General features: G+C 43.3%; 1 protein-coding gene across 2 annotated transcripts in view; it reads right to left on the bottom strand.

The window, feature by feature from the left end:
• Positions 1-20,853, bottom strand: part of DCBLD1 (discoidin, CUB and LCCL domain containing 1) — a 39,672-nt gene extending 18,819 nt beyond the window's left edge. For both annotated transcript variants that reach the window (XM_066611117.1, XM_066611118.1), the window contains exons 1-3: positions 20,756-20,853; positions 7,249-7,461; positions 884-1,018 (exon numbers count right to left, since the gene is read on the bottom strand). In XM_066611117.1, the coding sequence (XP_066467214.1) occupies positions 884-1,018; positions 7,249-7,461; positions 20,756-20,831 (424 nt within the window). In that variant the 5' untranslated portion in view covers positions 20,832-20,853. The remainder of the gene's footprint in view (positions 1-883; positions 1,019-7,248; positions 7,462-20,755) is intronic.
• Positions 20,854-23,862: the final 3,009 nt, after the last annotated feature.

Raw genomic sequence — 23,862 nt, 5'->3', positions numbered from 1 at the left:
CTCTTTCTTAAACCTTCTTATTTGCAAGTAAAAGCAATCAAAACCTGCTGGCTTTGTTAAGCTAAACTATTGAACCTCCTGGGTATTTTTAAAAGAGTTTCTTGACTTGTGCTTTATAACATTTTTGCTTCTCATGAAAAATCTTCAAGGTATTCTAAGCAGTAACTAAATGTTCTTCATTTAGCCCAAGCTTTGTTTTTGACCCCACTATATGCTACGAAGCAGTGAACTCAATGACCCCACATCAAGATAGAGATAGGGGTCAAATCCCCTTAGCCAAATCCCCCATGAGTATAGGTAGGGCAATTGGAGCTACAGAATTGGAGACAATTGGAGCTACAGTAGGTACAGAAGCTGCCTCTTCATTAAAGCATGCCAATAAAAGCCTCCTCCACATTCTGCACTATGAAGCTCCCCAAACACTGAGAAACAGTAGTCAAAATACTCTGGGGTCAACCACAGAGTTATTGCAGAGACCCATTTGTATTCTAGTTTAGCATGGGTTCTCTCACTGCATAATCCATGTCTGCTGAGAAGTCCCATTTTCAATGGGACTTATTGGTCAATGGTCCATATACTGTATATATGGACCAGAAATCTGGTGGTTCTTTGCTCACCACATTCACTTGCCTTGCCAACCAGAGAACAGTTCTATCCTTCCTCTGATATAGACTAATCTCCCTTCCCTCCCATTTCCATGGTGGACAAGCAAGTAGTCAGATGGAAAGGCTGGAATGTCAATTAAAAATCCTCCTTTCACTATATGCACTTGTCTATTCCCTTGTTCAAACTGTTTCAAGAAGTCCTGATAAGGGAGAGAGGCTTACCGGCAGATGGCCAGACTCCTACTCTACCCATAATGATTTATGGAATTCTACTGTACCTGGATGATCACTACTAGCAAAGGACAACAGAAAGCCCCTTCCAGATACATGGGACTTGCTCTCAAAGTGAACAGTTGCTTCATTAGAATCCAAGATGATTTCTTTAGGGACAGGCACATTGCCACAGTATGGCCCTAGATGGAACACAAAATAGGTTTAGAAAAATGTTGGTAGCCAAAATACAGTCATTACTATGAAATCTCATGTAGCCACATGCATATTTGACTTTGGAATTTTGGCTTCTTACCTTTGACTTGCTCTGAGAGCTAGATTCTTGCCATTCTATTTTCAGAGTACAGTATAGCAAAAATGAAAGCTGTATTAACATTGCACATTGTTTTAGCTTCAAGTGCATGACTGGTGCTCACTAGCCTTTGAAGTACAACATTCTTAAAGAGCAGTAACCCATTACAGAAAGGGTGAAACATTCAAAGGCTATGTAATATTGCAGTAAGATAACATCACCAGATGCAACAGTTTTAGCTGCAACTACCATGTAAAGAACAAGAGGGAACCCAGACACACTTTTCTGAAGGAGAAAATATTTTACAAGCAAGAAAAGCAAATATAAAGACTATTTACAGCAGTGTTAACCATTTATAAACTATAGCCTATAAGAAACACTGCTGATTTTCCTAAGGAAAAGGAATCCGCTTTCGCTTAAACATGTTTTGGGTCTGCCCCCCCCCTTTGAAGAAATACTGTAACTTAATACTGTAACTACATAAGGTACAGGTCTACCTAGGATCAGCCAATTCTTCCACATGGAAGGTTAAAAATACTGGCAATACAGAACACAGGCAGAATGGGCCACAATGGTTTCATTAATGTACCCCTAAAATTTTCAATTAAGCTGATCTCTGTTTCCACAGTTACTCAAAATCCTTCAGAACATTCGTTTTTGTAATTTAAGTTTTATTTAGTTATTTATAAAGAGACAAAAAATTTTACTTAAAAGATTTCCATACCACTTTTCTGGTACCCAAAGCAGTGTTCAACAAAAAATACAATTGATAAAAACATTTGAATAAAACCATTAAAAATGATATAGGAGATAAAAATAGCAACATAACAGCAACATAAAAGCAACAACATAAAATGAGCAACTGAAGTTAAAAAGGACCCATAGAAGATTCCTTTCTCCTTGAACACCCTATCTATTGATCATAGGGGTGTACAGGATTATATGGGGGAAGGTGGTTCTTGAAGTGTTCAGGTCCTACATCATATAAAATACTACATGAAGAGCAATATTTAGCTTTCAGTGTTCCATTTTACAGCTATTTCATCAATTCTCTTTTCTGGATTAAATTTGATCCCTCATTTTTTAAAAAAAACAACTATAATGTGTGTCTAATATCTTAGGACACAACCTAAGGTATAATTAATCATGTTTAAGTTTCTTTAAGGTTAACAACGTTCCGTTCAGCATTTAGTCATGCTGACCACAGGACCACAGAAGATGTCTCCAGACAATGCTGGCTCCCTTGGCTTGGTGAGGGAGATGAGTACCACCGCCTTGAGTTGGATACGACTGTACAGGGGAAACCTTTACCTTTTACCTTAAGATTAACTGGGTTCAGGATGCTAGATTTTAACTCCAGTCCACCAAGATGTACGTAGAAAGAAATTTTTACATGCAATCTCCTGTACCACACAAACAAAAAGACTGTTCCAATGGCAAACAGCCTCCACATTTGACTCTTAGGAGGGTTCATCTTAATTCACAGAGCTGATCAGTTCAAAAATAATATTAGATCAGCACCGATAATCTACATTGTATGGGAAGGTGGTCTCTATAAGTGCAGCTAGGTGGATGGGGGCAAATGGCTCTTGTAACATAATTTTACTTTATATATTAAAGTATAAGGTCCAACAAGCAAGCAATTCATACACTCAGCTTTCACATACTAGTGAAAGCTTTCACAGCTTTTAAAACTAACATTTTGTCTGTAAATAAATAAGATTCTTTGTTGGAATCAAGGCTTAATTTACAGGCAAAACCACAGCCAAACAGAGAAGGATTAGACAAATAAAAATAAATCATGTGAAACATAGCAGGAAAATAACTGTGGATTTAAAAATAAATGAAAGGAAGTTCCATCAAGCATGGGTGTGCGTCCAAGTCCAAATAACTGCATATACTGTACAGTTGTGCCTCCTGAGAATTCTAATAGAGAATTAATGCTATGGAATTATTTAAAAATACTTGTATCCTGCTGTTCAGTATTTCCTCCTAAAAGTGGCAAACAGAGATCATAAAGTGGTAAATGTAAAGACATTTGTTAATTGCTTCAATTTGGTTAATACCCAAAGTTCATTGCTGTTAAAAGCAGCATCCTATTAAGTACTAAGCAAGACAAAAACTCATTGAAATACATGAACTTTTACTGCCTGTCAGGAGACAGAAGGAGCCATGCAGATGATCTGTGGGAAAGCAGCTGTGGTGCCACAGCAGAATAGACCCTGTCCCCCATGTCTGCTTCCCACTTGTACTTCCGGAAGCAAACTACACACAGAACAGGACCTCTTATTTAGCAGGCTTGTATAGGAGTCACAATTATAGCCTAGCTCTAACCCAAAGTTTAACTTCACCCAAAGTGTAGGAAGCCAATGATTGATCTGAATCTCTCAGATCAAGTTCAAGCCTCATATTTCACAAAACCAAGAGCCAAGCCTCTCTCTGTGTGAAATAGGAACAGCTTACAACTGTGGTAAAACTGAAATAATAAAAGCTGTATCGTGCTTTGCAAGTTAGAAGTTTTGTGTGAATTTCATGCAATTTAGTTGCACTGAACACAGTGACATAGAGCTACAGCTGCCTTACCAAATGAATCTGGAAAAAAAGTATTCTTGACCACTGATGACACCTGAGCATCAGGCAGCACAGCCAAAAAGACTGCTCAAGTGGTCAACCTGATCCTTCACAACAAGCATAACCCCACTCCAGGTGCAACAACCACAAACCTTGGATTGCCTACACTCAACTTATCAGCATTGTGTTGCAGCTTATTAGTCCCCATCCAGTTCGTTTAAATTCCCAGTCACTAAAGAACAATTTGCCTAGAATAATTTATTCACATTTCTTTACTGTCCTACCTCCAAGGAGCTCAATATTATGTGTGTAGCTCCTCCGCAACTGTGGAGGGTGATGGTTTCACAACATCCCTCTCGGGTAGTTTAGGCCGAAGAATACTGAGGTCAGTCACTAAGCTTCATGGTTCATCAGAGATTTAAACCCGAGTCTTCCTGGTCCAGGTCCAACCCCATTTTTCAAGTGATGCTTTTCTGTATTTTGTATTCTTTGTGGTCCATTTCCTTGAAAGCATGAGATCTATAAGCTATGGACAATGTTTCTGAAACAGATGCTAGTAAGCATGGCACAAATGTTTCTAAAACAGAAGCCAGTAAGCATGGTGCAAATCAACTTTGCCTGCTGGCATGTTATTAGCAATGCATTCTGGACTATTTTCTTGGAGTCTCTATACACATCAATAGACCACAATACGAACTATGGACACTGCCTTGAAGAACTCAGGTCAAGTGCTCAAAACTTCATCTTGCCCTCTGTTTACTGCCAAAATGCACTTGTAGCTTATATACTTTGGGGGAAAGGGATGATGTTGCAATTCCTGTGTCATTGTAATGTGAAAACCTCCATCTCCTGTTGGCATCTGACTTCTGCCTGTATTTGTATTTCTCACGCAAATACTCACTGTATATCAGGAATACTCCTATCTGTGCTTGATTAAACTCTATTCACACACCAAATCACACATTAACACACAAAAGAGGGGAAATAACCAAATTAAGCTCTTAGGCCCCAATCCTAACCAATTTTCCAGCACTGACAATGGCAATGCAACTCCAAAGTAAAGGAATAAACATTGCTCTACCATGAGAGGTCCTCCTTGACTGCCCCCCAACTGCAGGATGCAGCATACGACCCACTGGCAAAGCTATGCCAGAGCTGGAAAGTTGGTTAGTATTGTGCTCTTAGAGGCCTAAAACATCAGCCCCAGAGGGACATATAAGCAGCATCTCAAATTCCAATAAATATTGGGGTATTTTGGTCAGTTAAATGTGCTCTACCTGATACAACAACTTCCTTGCCCCACACTGCATAGACCTCGGACCTAGCAGACCAAGGTTTGACAGATGGTCTCCAGAAATGGCAACTATAATTGTGCTCCCTGCTTTCTCTCCAATCCCTTCTCTAAACCCTTCCCATCTTCTCCTTCTATGCTCAGGGTCTGTGATAAAAGGCTAAGATTTATCTCCTGTGCAACACCTTCCCTCAAACGTGTTTTTCCTTCTTTCTCCCCTCAGATGCTGCTTAAAGACACAATCATATTGTAACAAGTCAGGTTTACAAGATACACGTGACATTTCATTTTAAAAAATAAATCTGCATCCTTTGATTGGAAGCTTCATCTTCTTCCAGTCTATTATTTAAAAAGGAGGTGTTCCCAATTTCTGCACCAGGCTGGTTTTCTACCTAGTTTAAAGATTCCTTATCAAGGAGTCATTTTACTTTCTTTAGCTACTTCTTCCCTTGGCAGGGGCCTGACTGAGTGCCCTGTATCCTTCAAGGAAGACATTTATTAAGTAATTCTCCAAGCAGTTTGGTAACACCCTGACCACTATGCCATTCTGGGCATACTTACTGAAGCAAATTTCAAGTTCAGCTTAATTTATGCTAATATTTAGCTAATCCAGTTCATGTGAAGCATGGCATGACATGAAAGCATTAAAAAAAACTGCAAAGGGTAAAGAACATTGAAATATAAAATAACAAAGGTCATGAAGCAACTCATTTCTCCACCACACACCCCCCCCCCCCGGTTCATTTTCCCACAGATACATTTCTGCAGTCTCTTTTTTAAGCTTCTTAGTGACCTGTCTTTTGCTCAGGTATAATTAAGACGGCTGACTCAGCCTAATGCCGACTGGTCTGAGGCCACAAGTCTTTCAAGACAGCATACCTAAGTGTATTCCAGATGACTACAAACTCCTGCATAAGAGACTAGACAGTGGGTTGTGCATGAGTGACAAGCCAGCAGAACAAATCTCACGTTAACTCCCCCAGTTTCTTGTGGCAAGGTCCTTGTGAGCAGAAGACAGCAAGGAAGGTGAGGCAGGAAAATACTATCCAGCACTTTACAGAATGGGAACAAAGAAGTTTTAAATCATTCCGTCCAAATCACATGAACATAAATGACTTAAGAATAAGCTACTATTTAAAAGCATCTATATAACAAGACAGAAAAAGTGCAAAACCTTGCTCAACAAGGGTGTGTGTGTGAAGAATCTTAAGCCCAGTTAGAGAAGCTTCTGAGGAGGGTTCATATTTTATTATGGGAGGACGGGCTTTGCACACTGAAGACACCAGATAATACCCAGTAAACCAGTTAACAGCTCAGAGAGCAAGGCTGGAAAAGCTCTCAGAGTGGTTTGCTTTATAGGTCCTGAAAAGGAGAGCAAGTATACAGTTCAATCAGAGGCAACACCAAGGCAGTAGCAAATTGTGGGGGTGGCGGCATGCAGGTCACTGATCTACTTCCCATGGTTTGGTCTCAGGTTCCCTTTTCTTTCCAAGGTATTTCAGATGTAAGGAGGGTTCTGAAGCTATCAGGTTCCTCATCTTTTATGGCTCCCTTAGCTTGCTCCTCCCTGGGAATGGAGATGCCAGCCAGTTTTTACCTCCCTGGCAGCTCCTCCAACCAACCTAAATAAGTCTCTGCACACATGCAAGAACTGCCTCCTATCTTGTCAATGGATACCCTCTCATAAAATAACTGAACTTGCAGTGGCATCCTTGAATGTCCCAAGCTTCTGATTAAGACACTGGCAGCATTCCTCTTCCTACCACGCCCAAAACACCTTTGGAGGGGGCAGCAACCATGCCAGTGGGACCAAGGCAGCTCCCAAACACAGCTACCATGGGTATCACATTATACTTGGTGATCTATGGTCAGGAATGGCATCAGAGATTAGTAAGAATGAACACCAGCTGAGAATTAGCTAGTTCAGGCCAACCCATAAAGCAATTGCAATACTTGTGGCAGTTGTAGAGTCCAATGTCAGAGAGTGGGCAAGGGGTGACATGGGGTCTAGTGTAGGTTTTTACCCCAGGATTTCTAGCAACCTGGTGCTAGCGCTGTCTGCAGCCCTCATTTTCAAGACCTTAAGATTAGAATTTGGCCATTAAGCCATATTTCATCTGAAACACAAGCAAAAAGTTCCCAACTGCTGGAATGAAGGCGGGTAAACATGATAGTAATGCCGACCCACAGAGGGGGAGGAATCTCTTCTTTAGCTCTGCTTAAACATAGCTAGAACTTCACATCTTATTGTTGCATACCGTGCACTGTTGTAGCACTGTGGATGCTCAGGTAACCAGATTCACATTTCTGGGATTCAATATCCAAGTCTCCAATTTTTAAAATCAGCCGTTTCCCCTGTGGCATAGTAATTTTCTTTTCACAGAGAGTATAGTTAGGGTACGTCCCAGGGTAATTCTTTGATGCTAGAGTTCCACTATCTTGATAGAAGACCATAAGTCCACAGCCATCTCCTGTTGGAGTGGGAAGGATCAGAAAGGAGGAAGAAAAGAAGGCTTTATCATTGTCACAATCAATATACATATATTTACTCTAACTTCCTACCCCTATCCCTTCAAAGCATATCTCCTTTTCATTTCACATATTTTACATTTCTTTCAAAAACACGCTTTTATTCCTCACTTGTGCATCTCCGTCTGTTTAGAACAAACCTGTTCACAACTCACCCATTCTAGGAATGATGAAAGAAGCATGCTTCTCATCCAACATGGAAACCATCACAGAGCCCAACCCTATTCTTCCCCCTTCCCCACCGATGCAGCCACACCAAAAGGTGCATGTTATAGCGGGGGGGGAGGGGGGAGGAGAGTGCATGGTGGGGCCTGGAAAGGGGAAGGGGAATTATTTCTCCTTACCTCTCTGCTCCACAGTGGGTCTCCTTGGACCTGTGCCAGCTCTTTAGCTGGTGCAAGTCTGACAAGAAGAATGGGCGGGAAGCTCTTTAACAGAAAAAGTAGGATCTGGCATGTGCCATCGCTGCTGGATTCAACCCCACCTGGGCTCTGACCAAGTACTCTTCTTCTACATATAAAGAAAACACTTCTCTTCACACAAACTTTATTTTTAAAAAGTCCCTATGGAGAAAAGGGTAGGAAACCTTGAATTTGCTCTATCCCTCCCCAAACCCATACACACAGCATTGCATTAGAGAGAAAGTGGTTCAAGAAAAACAGGACTACCTTAAATATTATCTTTGGGCATCTTAGGAAATACTGTGTTGCAATATGTCTGGTTTGCACAAATACGCAAGTTGACTTGGAACTATACATAGGGTTACCAAATACAAACGGAGAGAGAGTACATAAACCTTTAACCATTGTATAGAAGAGGGAATTCTGGTAGGTGCAACTTTTTAAACCCTTCCATGTTGAGCTGCACCTGCCAAATTCCTTCTTCTATATACAATGAATAGTGAAAGGTATAGGCACTCTTTCCCCATTTGTATCTGGTAATCCTAACTATACAGAGCTTATATTTTAACCAATATAATTTTTCCTAGAAAAACTGTTTGAAGGGAAACAATCCTAAAAAGTGATGAGTAACTGAACCAGAGAGCTTCTTTCCACCATCTAGACATGGACAGGGGGTTCTTTATTAGCAGACGTTCCCTTTTGTATTCAGAAATAGGCCCATGCTGACATTATGGCATTTCTGCATTGCACATCTGAAACAGCAATTCTATTCAGCAGGGAAAAAGAACCAGGACTTGCTGCCACCCCCTCCTAGGATTTTCAATCTATAATCATTATGGGAATTTTTTTTCCATTGCTATGTTAACAGTGTCACAGTTGTTTACCAGAAATCGCCCACCTTCAGAGCGATCTGTTGTCCAAAAGTCACTGCTGGATAGACTGGTTATACTGTCCTATCAAAAATACTGCAAACTGGATCTAGCAGATGTAACTTTTCAGTAAAAAGATACTTGAATATGCACACAACACCAATAGACTAGCACCAGTGCTATGGCTCCTATTCAAAGGACTTCTACAGAGATTTTGTTTGGAAAAGTTTAGTCAGCCTAATCTTCCCCAAAGCCTCTTGATACCAGCAAGTCCCTGAGGGCACTTGCAAAGAGAATGTATGTTTGGAGACCCTGCTCCCCAGAGAGTTTCTTCAAAGAGATTTGTGTCAGACATTTAGATTGGGCAATTTTGACCTGAAGGTTATGAAAATTTTGACATGAGCTGTTCCAGACATGTCTTTCTGGTTTGACAACACTGGATGATGACATATCTATTAAAGAACAAAGATGTTACAGAAAAAGTTGAAAAGCTGCCTGGTCCAATTCAATTAAGTTGCAGAACTTTAGAGTTTTCAGGGAGGATACCAGCAGCTACAAAAACAGTGGCTTGACAAAATACTATTAAAGAAGCACTGGTAGAAGCATCCTAGAGGCATCTGGTGGGCCACTGTGAGATACAGGAAGCCGGACTAGTTAAGCTTTTCACTTGAACCAGAAGGGCTCTTCTTCTTACCACATGTTTAAAGGATAATCAGAATATAGGATCGTTTTTGGTTATCATATATTTAAAATCATAAGTGAGGCATACCTACCACATTTACCTTTTCTTCCCTCATTCCTCCCCATCTCCCAAACACACACAGCACACTTGGAATATGCGCAGATGAAGGGTTGCTCAGGGGCATACCACCCCACAGCAGAACATAGCGCACGCCCTGTGTGCCACATTGAGGGGGGCACCAGAGCATGCACTCCAACTGTTTTCCTGTTCCCCGAGCACAGTTGGAGCCAATGCATCCTGTTGGCAGTTGGTCAGGCGAAATCACCTGGCCAGCTGCTGAGCACATGCTCCAATTGCTTCCCCATCAGGAAGCAGTTGGAGCGCATGCACCCTCTTAGCAGCTGGCTGGGTGAAATCGCCTGGCCAGCTGCTGAGCGAGAGCTCGCGTTCCAACTGCTTTCCCATTGGGAAGCAGTTGGGAGTGTGAGCACGCTGATGACATCATGTCACTGCATGGCGTCATAACATCAAGCATTACCCTGGGCACCAGAAACCCACTGGGGTTGCTTCTGGTGAAGAAAGGGATGGCGTGGTGGTTCTGGTATAGGACTTAGACCTGGAAGATCCAGGTTTAGAACACAATTCAGCTATGAAGCTTCCTTGATGACTTTGGATCAGTCACTATCTCTCAGCTTAGCCTATCTTGCAGGATTGTTGTGAAGACAAAAGGAGGAAAGAAATCATGTAACTGCCCTGAGCTCCTTAGAGAAAGTGAAGTATAAAAATGTGAAGGGACTTAGTCGTGTAGATTCACAGACGTCAGTAGAATTACAGTATTAGGCAGCCATTGAAAGTCTCCATATTGCCATAATTAGTTCAGTCTTTCATCTACACAAGTCATGGAGCAGTCCATTAATGATTAGATTATCAGAGGACATTCCTTTTTAAAGACAAGTTTAGCAATCAGTCATGAGACCTTAATTCAGTCACTACTATCCAATTCAAGAAGCAGGGAGAAACAAAAGTAGGAGAGAGAAAGAAGATAACAAGCATAAATGGCTAAACACTTAGGACATACAGCATTTCTACCATCCTTTTATCCTACTAGATTTAGGGTGGGAGCTATCAACAGTTGCAATAGTAACAGTCACAAATGCTGCCTTGCAAATTGGGTTCTTGGGCTAGTTCGCTCAATAAAATGCTTAACCCATGAGAGGTCCTGGATTTCCTAGCACACAGGCACATCAACAAGCGTCATTTGCTATCTGTGCAATCACAGATATGGGTGGTAGTGACTTCCGTAATTACAGGACCTTCGACGCCTAGCAGAGGGGTGAAGGCTGGAGAAATCACAAGCAATCCCATCAGGTGTATATGCAATTGCTGGATCACATACTGTTTGTTCATACCTGGAAAAAAAACCAAGACTGCTCTGGTAATAAGAAGCCGGCCCCTAGATGTAAGTCAAAGTTCAAACAAAACTGTGGTCCGAGTTGTAAAACAGGTTTCTGCTTAAGAACCCTGAGAATATTCTTATTCAGCAGCATTACACCTTATTAGACACTGGTAATGGAATTCTATGTTCCTCGCAGACTTTTTGGGTGCATATGAAGTTTCTGCAAGTACCAGTAAGTATGCTATTAGCACAACATCACAACTGCCAGCCACCTGGGATGCAAAAGACCTCCACTTAAGGCCTGGAAAAAGCCTCTGGTCTGAATATCTGTGTTGTGAAGTTTCAATACAGACTGCACATATACTGAAGTTCTTTGCCTTGAGCCTACTGTGAGGAATATGGTCTATCAATAAGAAGCTGTCCTGGTGAAGATCATGGCAATGCCACCTTAAAAAAAAACCTATGCAGAATTGACCTTGTCCCCCTGCATTGCCAAACCCTAATGCAGGCAGATAGATTGGTCAGAAACACACTTTCAAATGCAGAAAGATATGAGAGAGGTGAGCATCATGTGATAGGTACAAGACAATAAGAAATTCTTCAAAGATGAGTAGGTCAATCATGGGATGAGATAGGAGGTCAATATGAGTGCTGTGTTTTCCCTAAAAAGGAAGCCATTGTGTACAAAAATGTAAACACTTATCTGAAAACAGCACTCACATGTATTGCACTGTGTATATACATCCTGAAAAGTTCAAGTTTGCAATGGCTTCTCATTGCATGAACATTATACACACATTGTGCATTCCAGAGTGGAAAAGTATTGTTTTTGAAGAATCTCCAGAAGGATAAAGCTGAAGAGAACTGTCAGAATTACAGTCAGAGAAGCTTAACTGGAAGAAACCTATAAGCATGGAGGATATGGACTGGAGAACATATACCCAAGTTCTGTGGGACGAAAGAGGGGGAAACATTCTACTCCTAGGCAACCTGAATTCCGCAACAAAACTAAATTGTGAAACTTGGTTAAATCACGGAAAGGAAACGAAGAGTGATTTGTCTTATTCTGCACAGTAATTTGCTTTAGAAAAAAAAAACTACCACTGTTGCTATTTTCAAGCACTCTTTTTGCCTAAAAATAAAAATAAAAAATCAAGAAAACCCAAGATTCTCATATGCTAAATTCTGCAGCCAACACTACACTCAGAACTGGGCATAAGTAGAAGAAACTGGGCATAGCAAATACATGACAAAAGTATCAGCAGGAAATGGTGTGAAAAAGAAAAGATCACCACCAGGAAGATAAAACTAAAATGAAGCCCCCAGCCAAATGGGCAGGCACATTATTATAATTATCATCTCACTTCTTGCAAGAAAAAAAAAATTGTCTGCATTTTTCTTTCAGGGCCTCATCATATAAGCTGGAGAGGGGGCACTGATTGATGTCCAAGGGATTATATAATTAGCTACTCACACCCAAACTGGGGTTCTTTCCAGGTTTTTCAAGGCAATGGATGCAACCATAGTTTCCTCAAAAAATAATGCCTGAAATACAGTTTTAATAATAGATCTTTTTTGGATTTATAAGGAAAAAATGAATCTGCTGAAAGCAAAAAAGGGCACTTTGCTGTTTTTAAAGTTGGAAGTTTGATCTTTTAATAACTGCCTCACTGAGCATGATCTAGAATGTCCAGACAAGACAAATATTGTGATGAATAGAGGGTATAGTAAAGAAGAGGATAAAAGTCTAGCAACAGACATACACAGTTTAATTTTTGGCTGTCATTATACAAAGAAGATCACACTTGCAGCTCAATCTACCCCAGCTTCCTGGGCAGCGATGCATGAGCACCAATGAGGGAGTTTTAACTTCTAGAGGCCTCCTTGGGGGAAGTCACACAGAACTGGGCTGCAATCCTTCCTCCAGGGTAAGCCCCTATGGATCAGCATGGATATAACTGATGCAAATCTGCAAGAACCTGTGGGGAAAGATCGGGCCAGGAAGGGGTTAGAATTTGGTGGGTGCCACTGCCATAAAATCTGACCCCACCATGTGGACTTACCTACAGTGGCGGGTGTCTCCAGTTCAACACTTCATGGATCTGGCCACTTGCCGCTTCTAGCAGTGGCCAGGCCACACTCTACGGCATGTTTGAAACAGCCAGAAAGCATGTTATGCTGCCGGAATGTGTGTTCCAGCAGCATAACAAACACTTAGGACTGGGACTTAGATGCAACTCTGAAGCTTAATAAGTGAAGCGGAAACACAACAAATATGAGAATTACCAGTAGTCAAGAGTTGCATGTCATTGTTATAGCATACAACTTCAGAATACTCTGAATGCGCAGAATGCATTCCTCCTTTTAATAACTCTGCAAGACAGACCACTCACTGCTAATTCCATTTTACTGTTGGATTACTGAGTCTGAAAGACTCGTCCAAGTTCATGTAAGCCAACATCATACAATCTACTATGATTGCACATGAATTAATTTAAACATAGAGCTCCAAGATCCAGTTGTATTATCCTACACAGCAAACCAGACTGTTCTACATACCAAACCAGATTGTTCTTGCATCAACTCACAACAGTGACCAGTCACACTTGGCCCATATCTAAAACAGTACAAACCTGCAACCATGATATGCATTAGACCAGTGTAATCTATATTTGGCAGTGCATCCAACTGAATAGTGCAAGATAACTTTTTGAGGAGCATTTTCTCAATCTGCCATTTCTTCTGCAGCACAGCAAATAAAGAATTAGAGTAGGGCCAGTCAAATAAAATAAGATAAATGAAGATTAATATGCTTCCTTAACCCATTTCTGCCCAGCCCACAGGTGCACGCATTTGATCCCTGTTGCATATATGCAATGTTGGGCTGAAATGGCTTAAGCACAGCTTTGAAACATCAGTCTGGTAGAGCAGTGGTTCCCGAACTTCTTGGGAGTCTTACTCCCAAGGTAAGTCTTTGCAGGGGAAGGGGAGAGGCAGTGAATCGATCCCTAAGGTCGTGTCGCTCACAGGGGTGTAAGGGTAGTGCTTATACTCTTATAAGCTTATACTTATAGTGCTGCAGTTTCCTCTCCTGTTGTGAGCGAAGAGTCCATGACTCGCTGCAGTACAGAAGTGTACTCAGGACGCAAGCTCTGTAGACCTGGATCTTGGTATGTTCCATCAGCTTCTTGTTGGACCAGACTCTTTGTGAGTCTGGAAAACGTGGTAGCTGTTTTACCGATGCGTTTGTTTAGCTCGGTATCAAGAGAAAGAGTGTCGGAGATTGTTGAGCCAAGGTACACAAAGTCATGGACAACCTCCAGTTCATGCGCAGAGATTGTAATGCAGGGAGGTGAGTCCACATCCTGAACCATGACCTGTGTTTTCTTAAGGCTGACCGTCAGTCCAAAATCTTGGCAGGCCTTACTAAAACGATCCATGAGCTGCTGGAGATCTTTGGCAGAGTGGGTAGTGACAGCTGCATCGTCAGCAGAGGAAACTGAATGCTTTCCACATGCGCTGCCTCCAGCGTATCTTTGGCATCACCTGGCAGGACAAAGTTCCAAACAACACAGTCCTGGAACGAGCTGGAATCCCTTGCATGTATGCACTGCTGAAACAGAGATGCCTGTGTTGGCTCGGTCATGTCCTGAGAATGGATGATGGCCAGATCCCAAAGGATCTCCTCTATGGAGAACTCGTGCAAGGAAAGCACCCTACAGTTAGACCACAGCTGTGACACAAGGACATCTGCAAGAGGGATCTGAAGGCCTTAGGAATGGACCTCAACAGGTGGGAAACCCTGGCCTCTGAGCGGCCCGCTTGGAGGCAGGCTGTGCAGCATGGCCTTTCCCAGTTTGAAGAGACACTTGGCCAACAGTCTGAGGCAAAGAGGCAAAGAAGGAAGGCCCATAGCCAGGGAGACAGACCAGGGACAGACTGCACTTGCTCCCAGTGTGGAAGGGATTGTCACTCCTGAATTGGCCTTTTCAGCCACACTAGACGCTGTTCCAGAACCACCATTCAGAGCGCGATACCATAGTCTCTCGAGACTGAAGGTTGCCAACAACAAAAATACTGCTGCAAGCTGCAGGAGGTGCAGAGAGCCCTGCGCAGCCCTCTGCAGAGCTCTCCAAGACTTTGACTGTTCCATTAGAGCATTCGCAAAGTACTTCCTAGTTGTGTTCATGAACAGAAAGTGCTTTATGATTGTTCCATCTGAACATTCTAAGCCTCAGGGAGCCCTGCAGAAGACTGCATGGGGCTCCCCGCACCTCCTGGAGCTTGCGGCAGCCCTCCATAAGTATAAGCACACCCCTGTTAGTGACGCAATCCTGGAGATCACTTAGCTGCCTCTCCCCTTCCCCTCCACCTTAAAGGGACCAGGAGACCTTTACACAAGCTGGTGGGTTGTGACCCCACCAGTCTGAGTACCACTGTTACAGGGCAAAAGGCAGCACCTGTCTCTGCTCACCTGCCCTGTTCTCTCTTGTGCCCAACACCACTATGCAGGAGGTCTCTCTGAAAGGAAAAAGTACACACAGTCACCTATGAATATCTTTGTGAGTTTTTTTTTAAGTGACTGAAACAAGAGAGAAGACACTTCAAAAGCTTTCAGTGCAGCTTTCTAAGCAATAATGCATTTTTGCATTACAATACAGAGGTACAATTTTCATACCAATTTATTATAATGTGTCAGACCACAATAAACTATTGTTTTTTCCATTGCAACTTTTGAGATCTGTTCTTGGTTGTTGCTTGGATTGATTCCTCACTCTCACTGCATTTCTCAGTCAATGACAGAAAAACTCCAATGCACATCCTTGTCTAATTTGTCTATTTTCCTCCAAACAGAAATTCCCACTGAACAGGGGCAACTATAGCCAGAGCTTACCACTGGCAGTGGATTACTCATCTATAAGTACAATGAGGATCAGCCTTCCTCTGAACTTGGAAGCTGCAGGTCTCCACACCTGTACCACATTTACCTATTCTGTCTCCAGCTACTATCCAGGGTTGGGATGAAGGCTGGGGGCACAGGTTGGCTGCTAAGCTGCTGAGATACCTGGAGCATTTTGCCACTGCAGGACCAAAAAGACTAGCCCTCCCCACCTTGCACACCTACCACAGGGAGGGAGGTGCGAATTTGATCTCTGTCAGCTTGGTTCTATCCTTGCTGAACACTCAATTTCCTTGGCTCAATCCATAGCTTCAAGCTGCAGTAAAGAGGCAAAGGTCTTGTTTTGGTCATTGTGTTTGCAAGGGGTGCCTCAAACACAGCAGTCAGACAACTCCCTATCCACCTCTGCAGCTCCAAGCTAGAGAGCCAGGAACAATCCCCTCTCTGAAGAAAAGGATCATTCCAGACCTTGACCCTCATTTTGAGGTGCAAAACGAGGTCTCGGACAAGATTGTGCTCCTGGGAGGGGATGAGTCTAGCAACCACAAAAATGTTTAGCTGGCCACCAAGGTCACCCTAAATGTTCTGACCCCAGTTACAGCTCGCTATTGAAGGAACATAGCAAAAATGCCATGGTTGGGCTATCTGTTCAGATTTTTCTCATAGAGCAATAAGCCTGGACCAATAGCCCAACAGCAAGTTTTGCTTGCTTTAGGAATAATTATCAAGCTACTTTAAACAGTTGTGTTCCATTTCTCATTCAACAGATTGGAAGACTGTTAGGCTTCAGGAGTGTCCTCAGAGAAGGGCACCTGAAATGTACAAATGAATTGCCTGAGCAAATATTTTAATTCAAAGTTATTAAATACCCTTCAAATTCAAATTAAATACCCTTCAAATTCAAATACCCTTGTTCACGATAGCGATAATTCATACAGCAGTAGCCAAACTATGAAATAATACTGTATTAACATCACAGGGATGAAACTGGGTGCATATATAATTCTTCTAGATCAAGACAAGGTGCTCAAGTGTGTTATACAGTTTAAGTAACGGACAACCCATAATTATGGTACGCTTAAATGTTCAAACATTTACTGGACAGAAACTGCAATAATATTGAACAGAAAATGCAGAAGTGCTTTGAAAGAAGAGTAAATGAGATTTATGAAACTATTATTAACTATATATAAATGAAAAACTGTCTAAGAGCTAAGTCAAATTTTAAATTTTAAAATTGGCTCACTTAACCTTGAGCCAATTTAGAGTACAGAATCACAGACAGTATTTTGCAAGCTCTGTGCATTTTTCCTAGATCTGTATACATCACAGTGCATGATAACTTTAAAGCCATTGAAAACAGGATGCTTTACAAAAACAGCTTGTTTCAGTGCTTCCTGTAGTGCATGCAACACATTCTCCAAGTCTCAACAATCAGCAACATGCCAGGAAGATGAAACAACAGAGTTCCAACTGCGCAGAAAATTATGGCATGCAGAGTACAGTATACTATCCACAAAGAATCTCAAACTCAGCACTAAAGTGTAGGAAAGAATCTGCTGAAAAATTAACCTGCACAGAGTCATACTGGAATGTTTCAGAGGGATACAAGAACACACTCATTTTCTTGTGCAGTTCCTATTCTTTTCAGTAGGAAAACTTCCCTTATTGCCCTTATGCTAGTACGTAACAGTAGAGTGAATGGAATATTGACTTAGACTGTAAATAATTTGTTATGTTACCTTTTTTCTGGCAAATTTACAGGTTCAGGCAATCTATTCTCATGCAGACATCAAAGAAACAACCACAGCAGAATTTTGCAGCTTCACTCTTGAAAAGCTAACCTTGGCAATATAAAGCAGGTACCATTGTCTTTTTAAAAGTTTCTTAAGCATCCAACTACACTGAACAACAAAATTAGAAGAAGCCTATTCTTTCTTCCCCATTCACTGCAATGGACTGCACTGTTTGAAAATCTCAGCTTGGATTCCTTAAACTTAACTATGGCTGCAATCCTAACCACACTTTCCTGAGTGTAAGCCCCATTGAACAAAATAGGACTTACTTCTGAGTAGACCTGGTTGGGATTGTGCCCTATGTCACTGCTAGTCACACCCCTAAGCTAGTTTGCAAGGGGCTCTTGTGCTCAAGAGTTGTGGGAAGAGGCATAAGTACAGGGAACAACATACATATTTAAACACACAACAGTTCAAATGAACTGATAGCATGCTATTGACCAGTACACTAAACCGTGCCCACAGCAATATGAGAAATCTCACAATCAATCCCACTGTATGCTTGTCAGTTTAACAAGCGAATGAGTAATTGAACTTCATTATTCACTGAAAACACACCACAACAGATAATGTTATAATGCACCAGATGCTCGCAAAACCAAGTCCATATTGGTCATACCTGTCCTTTGGCAGACCTAAAGCCAAACCAGACATCTGAAAAACTTTTGCAGAGGCTTCCTGTCATTAAGCACCACCTTTGTACAGCAGTGCACCTGAGCATTCCAGGGACTTCACATTTTCTCACTTAGCTTTTCAACAGCCCTGTCACGTAGGTCAGTATTATACCAGTTGCCTTAATGAAGATAGCCTGAGAGAGCAAGAGGCTGGCTTACCTCAGTCCATGGCTGGAACTTTAAACCAAGAACTTCCTGGCTCACATTCTTAGTCACTACAGTAGCTTGACTTGTTAAATCTTTCCCCCTCGTTGTTACTCAGATGTCTTTAAAAAACATGACTTGGTGGTTTGTTTTAAAAATACTGTAATCTGTACACTTCTACTCAAAAGATGTTCGGCTCTTGTAACTACGCAGACACACAGATAAACTCGGTATGGATTAACTGGGTCAAACGATACAAAGCATTGAAATCAGCTAAGACCAGCATAATTTACGGTTATGCTGGCAGAGCTGTGTTTCCCAGCTGCCATAGACAAAGCAAAGGTATTACAGAAAGAAGGAAATCAGGAAGCAAATGAGGAAACGCTCTACCATTAAATTGGCATAGAAAAAGATTATTTGGCAATTCCATTTCCTTAACTAAATCTCTTAGGTTCAGCTCAACATTGATTTTTAATTAACAGAATAGTCAGGCTGTCCTCCCTTTAGGACTGCCAGATGTCAGAGCTCCACAGTACATAACAGATGCACCTAACTTCAGGAACTCAGCAGTTTCAGAACAATCACTGGACACCACAGTACCCCTCAATCAAGCTATTTGCATCTGGCAATCTATACCCTCCCCCCCCCCCCCACAATCCCAGAGTAACAGTTGGCAGTTATGGGTTTTAGCACTGGAAATTCCCACATTTCATCAAGAATTATAGAGAGCAAAGTTCACCTAAGAAGCACAAATAGAAAGACAATGCAACAAGAAATACCAGCTTTAAAAGGATAAATTTGTTTAAACTTAGAAAGAGTTTAAAAGCATCCAAGTAGGGAACGAGGTAAATACATCCATTGTACGGTTTACTGATTTTCTATGGTTTCTTAAAAGTTAAAAATACATTTTAAGAAAGGTGGATCAACAAACCAAAGCCGAAATGTTAAAAAATAAAACCCTTAGGCTACAATCTGATGCAAACGTACCTGGGAGTAAACCTCACTGAACCAATTTGCCATTTCTGGGCAAACATGCACAATTATTTCAGATTTCAATTAAAATAAACAAAAGGCAGCGTTCACATTTCTCAATTCACATTAGAGTTCAAGTGTGGCTTTCAAATAGGTACTGTAAGGTGAACCCTCAACACCTGCAAGGTATCACATGCTTGAATTAGCCAACTTCAAATGTGGGAAGTTTGCCTGGTCTCAAAGGTGTGTAATTTTTTTTCATTTCAGCATCAACAACTAGTCTAGACGAGAAGATACTATCTCAATCTACAACTAACATGCAAGCCAGTTCCTTCATTCACATCAAAAGAAGGGAGTAGTGCGTATGTCCATCCAGGAGGTGCCTTTTCGCAAAGCGGATGAAAAGTTGTGTCCCCTATTAATGCCATTTCTGAGAACCTTGAGTTCAAGAAGATGCTTCAGAGCCCAAGCCTATGCATGTCTACTGAGAAATGCCCCATTAGAGACAATGGGGCTTACTCCCAGGCGAGTGTGAATAGGATTACAGCCTCATCAGTCTATCTATCTCAATCTGTGTGTGGCCTCTTTGCCAAAGTGGATGGAAAGCTGTGTTCCCTACCAGTGCCATTTCTGAGTACCCTGAGTTCAAGAAAATGCTTCAGAGTTCAAGCGTATGCACGTCTACTCAGAAGTAAGTTCCATTAGAGTCAACGGGGCTTACTCCCAGGTAAGTGTGGATAGGTTTGCAGCCTCATCAGTCTATGTGCCAGTATCTCAATCTATCTCTAGTGTGTGTCCTCTTTGCCACAGGGGATGGAAAGCTGTGTCCCCTATCAGTGCCATTTCTTGAGCTCAAGAAGATGCTTCAGAGCCCAGGTCTATGCATGTCTACTCAGAAGTAAGGCCCACTGGAGTCAATGGGGCTTACTCCCAGGTAAGTCTGCCTCAACTCTACACCTGCAAAATGGGAATATGGGTGACTTCCACCACTCTTGCAATGAGTGACATGGAAACGTTCCTCCTTTGGAAACAGACCACTTGATCCCGGTAGGCACGCCAGGGTCACACTCCTACACTTTATGCCCATCAATCGCCGGTACCTTCCAGCCTTTGATGGTGTAGCCACGAGAGTCACCACTGGAGCCAGAGCGCGGCTGAAAAGGCAGCCTCCTTCGGCCACTCTGAACACGCAGCGCCAGACCAGAGGACCCAGAAGGAAAACCTAAAGACGCAGCTAAGAGGTTCCCAAAGCCACTCTAAGACTTTAAGACTCCGCTGATCTCCGGGATAAGGAGCCTCCCTTGCCGAGGCAGGCAGGCAGGCAGAGGACATCTGGCGTCCCAGCCACAGCAGGCGCCCCCTGCCCATCGCCCAACTTTCCCGGCGCGCACGGGCCACTCACCGAGCTCTTCCCCGCGCAGCCGAGCGAGCAGCAGCAGGACCAGGGCAGCCCCCAGCCGCCGGCTGCAGCAGCCCATGGCCCCGCCGCGCGCAGGGCTGCGTCCGCCTCCTCGGAGCGCAGCCGCGGGGAGGAGGAGGAGGAGCGGTGCGCTCCTCGCTCTCCAGGCGGGACGCCGGGTGGGCGGGCGGCACTCGCGGCTCCTCCTCCTGCGGGGGAAACCAGGAAGGCCAGCCTTCCCTCCCATTGGACTTGGCGGAGAGGCGGCCCCCCCCCCCCGCCAGGCCCGCCAGGCCCCGAGGAGTCTCACGAGCCCGCGCACTCCTCCCCGCGCTCTCTTTGGCCGCTTGCTCAAGCCAGAGGCGCCTGCGCCCTATCTGCACAGAAGCCACGCTTTGACTTCCTGGGGCCCGATCCTGTCCCACTCCCCAGCAGCGGTGCAGCCCCGAGGTAAGGGAACTAATGTTCCCCTTCCTTGAGCAGGCCTGTTTCTGCCCCCCCCCCCACCACAGCGTGCAGGGCGCAACCCATTGGCACAGCTGCAAAATGGGATAGGATTGGGACACAAGTCCTGTTCTCCCTGCAGCATGTGAGGGAACCTCTTTTCTGGAGTGGTGCGAACAACTCTGAGTGCCGAACAAGAAATCACTGCACGTAGAAAGCTAGTGCGTAAGGGACAACTTTGGAGCTAGAGCAGTGTTTCTCAGCCAGTGGTACTTGAAGTAGTGTCTGGTGGTTCTCGGAGACCCCCTGGACACCTGCCACTCAGCAGCGAGACCAGGAACGCGATATAACAAACAGCAGTAGGAGGCTGCAAAGCATGCTTGTCCATGCTCAAACAGCCCCCCCCCACACACACACACACTCTGGTGTTTGTTGCATTGCATCTGGCCTCCCAACCCAGAAGTAACTGGTGATTATGTTATCACCAGTTACTTCTGGTGGTACTTCAAAAAGGTGGACCATGTTCTTATGGCAGAGGACAAATGTTGAGAAACACTGAACTAAAGTATGGTAGGGGACGGGTTTGGTTTTTCTATCCCATAATTCCTTACCTGTAAGCAGGAGACGTGAGGCCGACTGACGGTAACTTATTTAACTAAAGTGGTATGTTTGGATGAAAGATTCACATACAGTTTGACTCTATATGTACAGGTGCAACCTTGTTATACACAGATTTGAACAGGAATGGCTCCTGCAAATGAGAAAGAATGTGCTGATCCCTGGAGAAGGAGAAAATGCACCCCTTTAAAATCACAGTTTTAAAAACTGCTTTTTACTGTTGAAGAGAGACTTTCATGCAAATGATTACAGCAGGGCTTTTCAGACTGGGGCGTCGCGACACCCCAGCCTGTGGGGGCCCTGCCCCCTGCCCCCTTAAGGGGCGAGGGCAGCCTGAAGGCAGGGAGGAGGCAGCTGTGCAATCCCCAGGATCCAAGTACCCAAGACCCTGCAGCCTCCCAGGGATGCGGGGAGCCCGACGTGACCTGCAGCAAAGCTCCCCACAGCAGTGAAAGTGGATGCGGAGCAATGGTGCTTCACTTCAGCTTTAGTGGAGGCAGGGTGCGATCGCTCCGCATCCACTTTCACTGCTGCGGGGAGCCCTGCCAGAAGCGCTGGGCTCCCACCCCCCGGGGGAGTGCATCCAAGCCCCTGCAGCCCCCTGAGCGGTGCAATCCTGGGGATCGCACCACTGCCTTCCGCCCTGCCCCCACCGCCTCCTCCCCCCACCTGCAAGGACTTACTGGCTCTCAAACTTTCCCAGAGAGTTTGAGAACCACTGCTCTAAGTCATTTACAGCAAAGACAAAATGGCAGTTTAAGAGCCAGTTTGTCACAGGTGAACTTGTATAACCAAATACTTACGCTCTGCTGCAGGGAGTTAAAAGATCTTTAGGAAAACACTGACAAGGCTTTCAGTTCCCTAGGAATTGCTTTATGTAAATTTCAGGGCATGAGACAAAAGGGTTAGACTACTACCAAGACGGATCTAGTTAGTTGGATTACATCTTGTAGACCAGGAGTGTCAAACATAAGGTCAGGGGACCAGATGCAGCCCATGGAAGCTCTTTACCTGGCCCTTGGACTGCCCCAGTACTACCATAAGCTACTGAGGTGTCACTGCTGAAAGGGTGGCCTGTGTAATAATTGGGCTCTCTTATATCTTAAAAATATGCCCAAGATTTGCATATTTTCTCTTCTATCATTTGCATCGAATGAATTCCTAAGTGAGAAAAAGTGCTTATTTCTGATCATGACCTACTTAATGACATCACTTCTTACTTAATGATGTCAATTCTGGCCACCATCAGGCATCATGAATGCTATTCAGTTCACTGTATGAAATGAGTCTGACACCCTTGTTGTAGACTTTCATAGATGATTCTGGTATAGAGGCTGTTCAAACCTCACTTGTTTAAAAAAGCTCTCATCCGAATGGAACCTTGACCAGGCAGGGAGTACACTGTACTAGAAAAGGATATTCTCAGCCCTACAATGGGGAACCTCTGTTGGCATGAACTATAGTCAGTTTGCAAAGGGCTCAGCATTCAACAGTGGGCATCCTAGTGGAATGAAAGTCATCATTCTTCATAGTTTTTTTAGTAGAGAACAAGTGCTGTGCAACCCTGACAGGTTCCCACAGCCACAAGCCAGTCTGCTGCCAGGTCCAACTGGGCCAATGTAGCTCTGTTGACTTGCCTAAACATATCCCAGCCTAGCCAGCTGTACCTCCTGCAGTGACTTGGTCAGGGAATATTTATAACATTTATGAATTGCCTTTCTGCCTCAAAGGCTCTCAAGGCATATACAATAAATCACTGCTGAAAATAACAACAAAAGTCTAAAATGATAGGGGTTGGACTAGATGACCTTTTGTGTCATTCCAATTCTATGATTAAATATAACCACTCAAAATTGAGACAGCAACAACATTTACCCTTGTAACAACTTAGATTGAAAATGCCTAATAAAATGTACTTTGTACCTGAATTCTAACAGCAAAGTGATCAAGCAGGTCTTTCTAGATAGTTACATAGGAACCACCTGCACCTATCCAGTATCAGGCTAATTTTACTTAGCATTATTTGCTGGATCAGTACTGATGTTTAA

This window comes from Tiliqua scincoides, chromosome 1, assembly GCF_035046505.1.
Source record: "Tiliqua scincoides isolate rTilSci1 chromosome 1, rTilSci1.hap2, whole genome shotgun sequence".
Taxonomy (NCBI): domain Eukaryota; kingdom Metazoa; phylum Chordata; class Lepidosauria; order Squamata; family Scincidae; genus Tiliqua; species Tiliqua scincoides.
The sequence above is the reverse complement of the archived record's forward strand: the minus strand, read 5'-3'. Positions and strand labels throughout refer to the sequence as shown.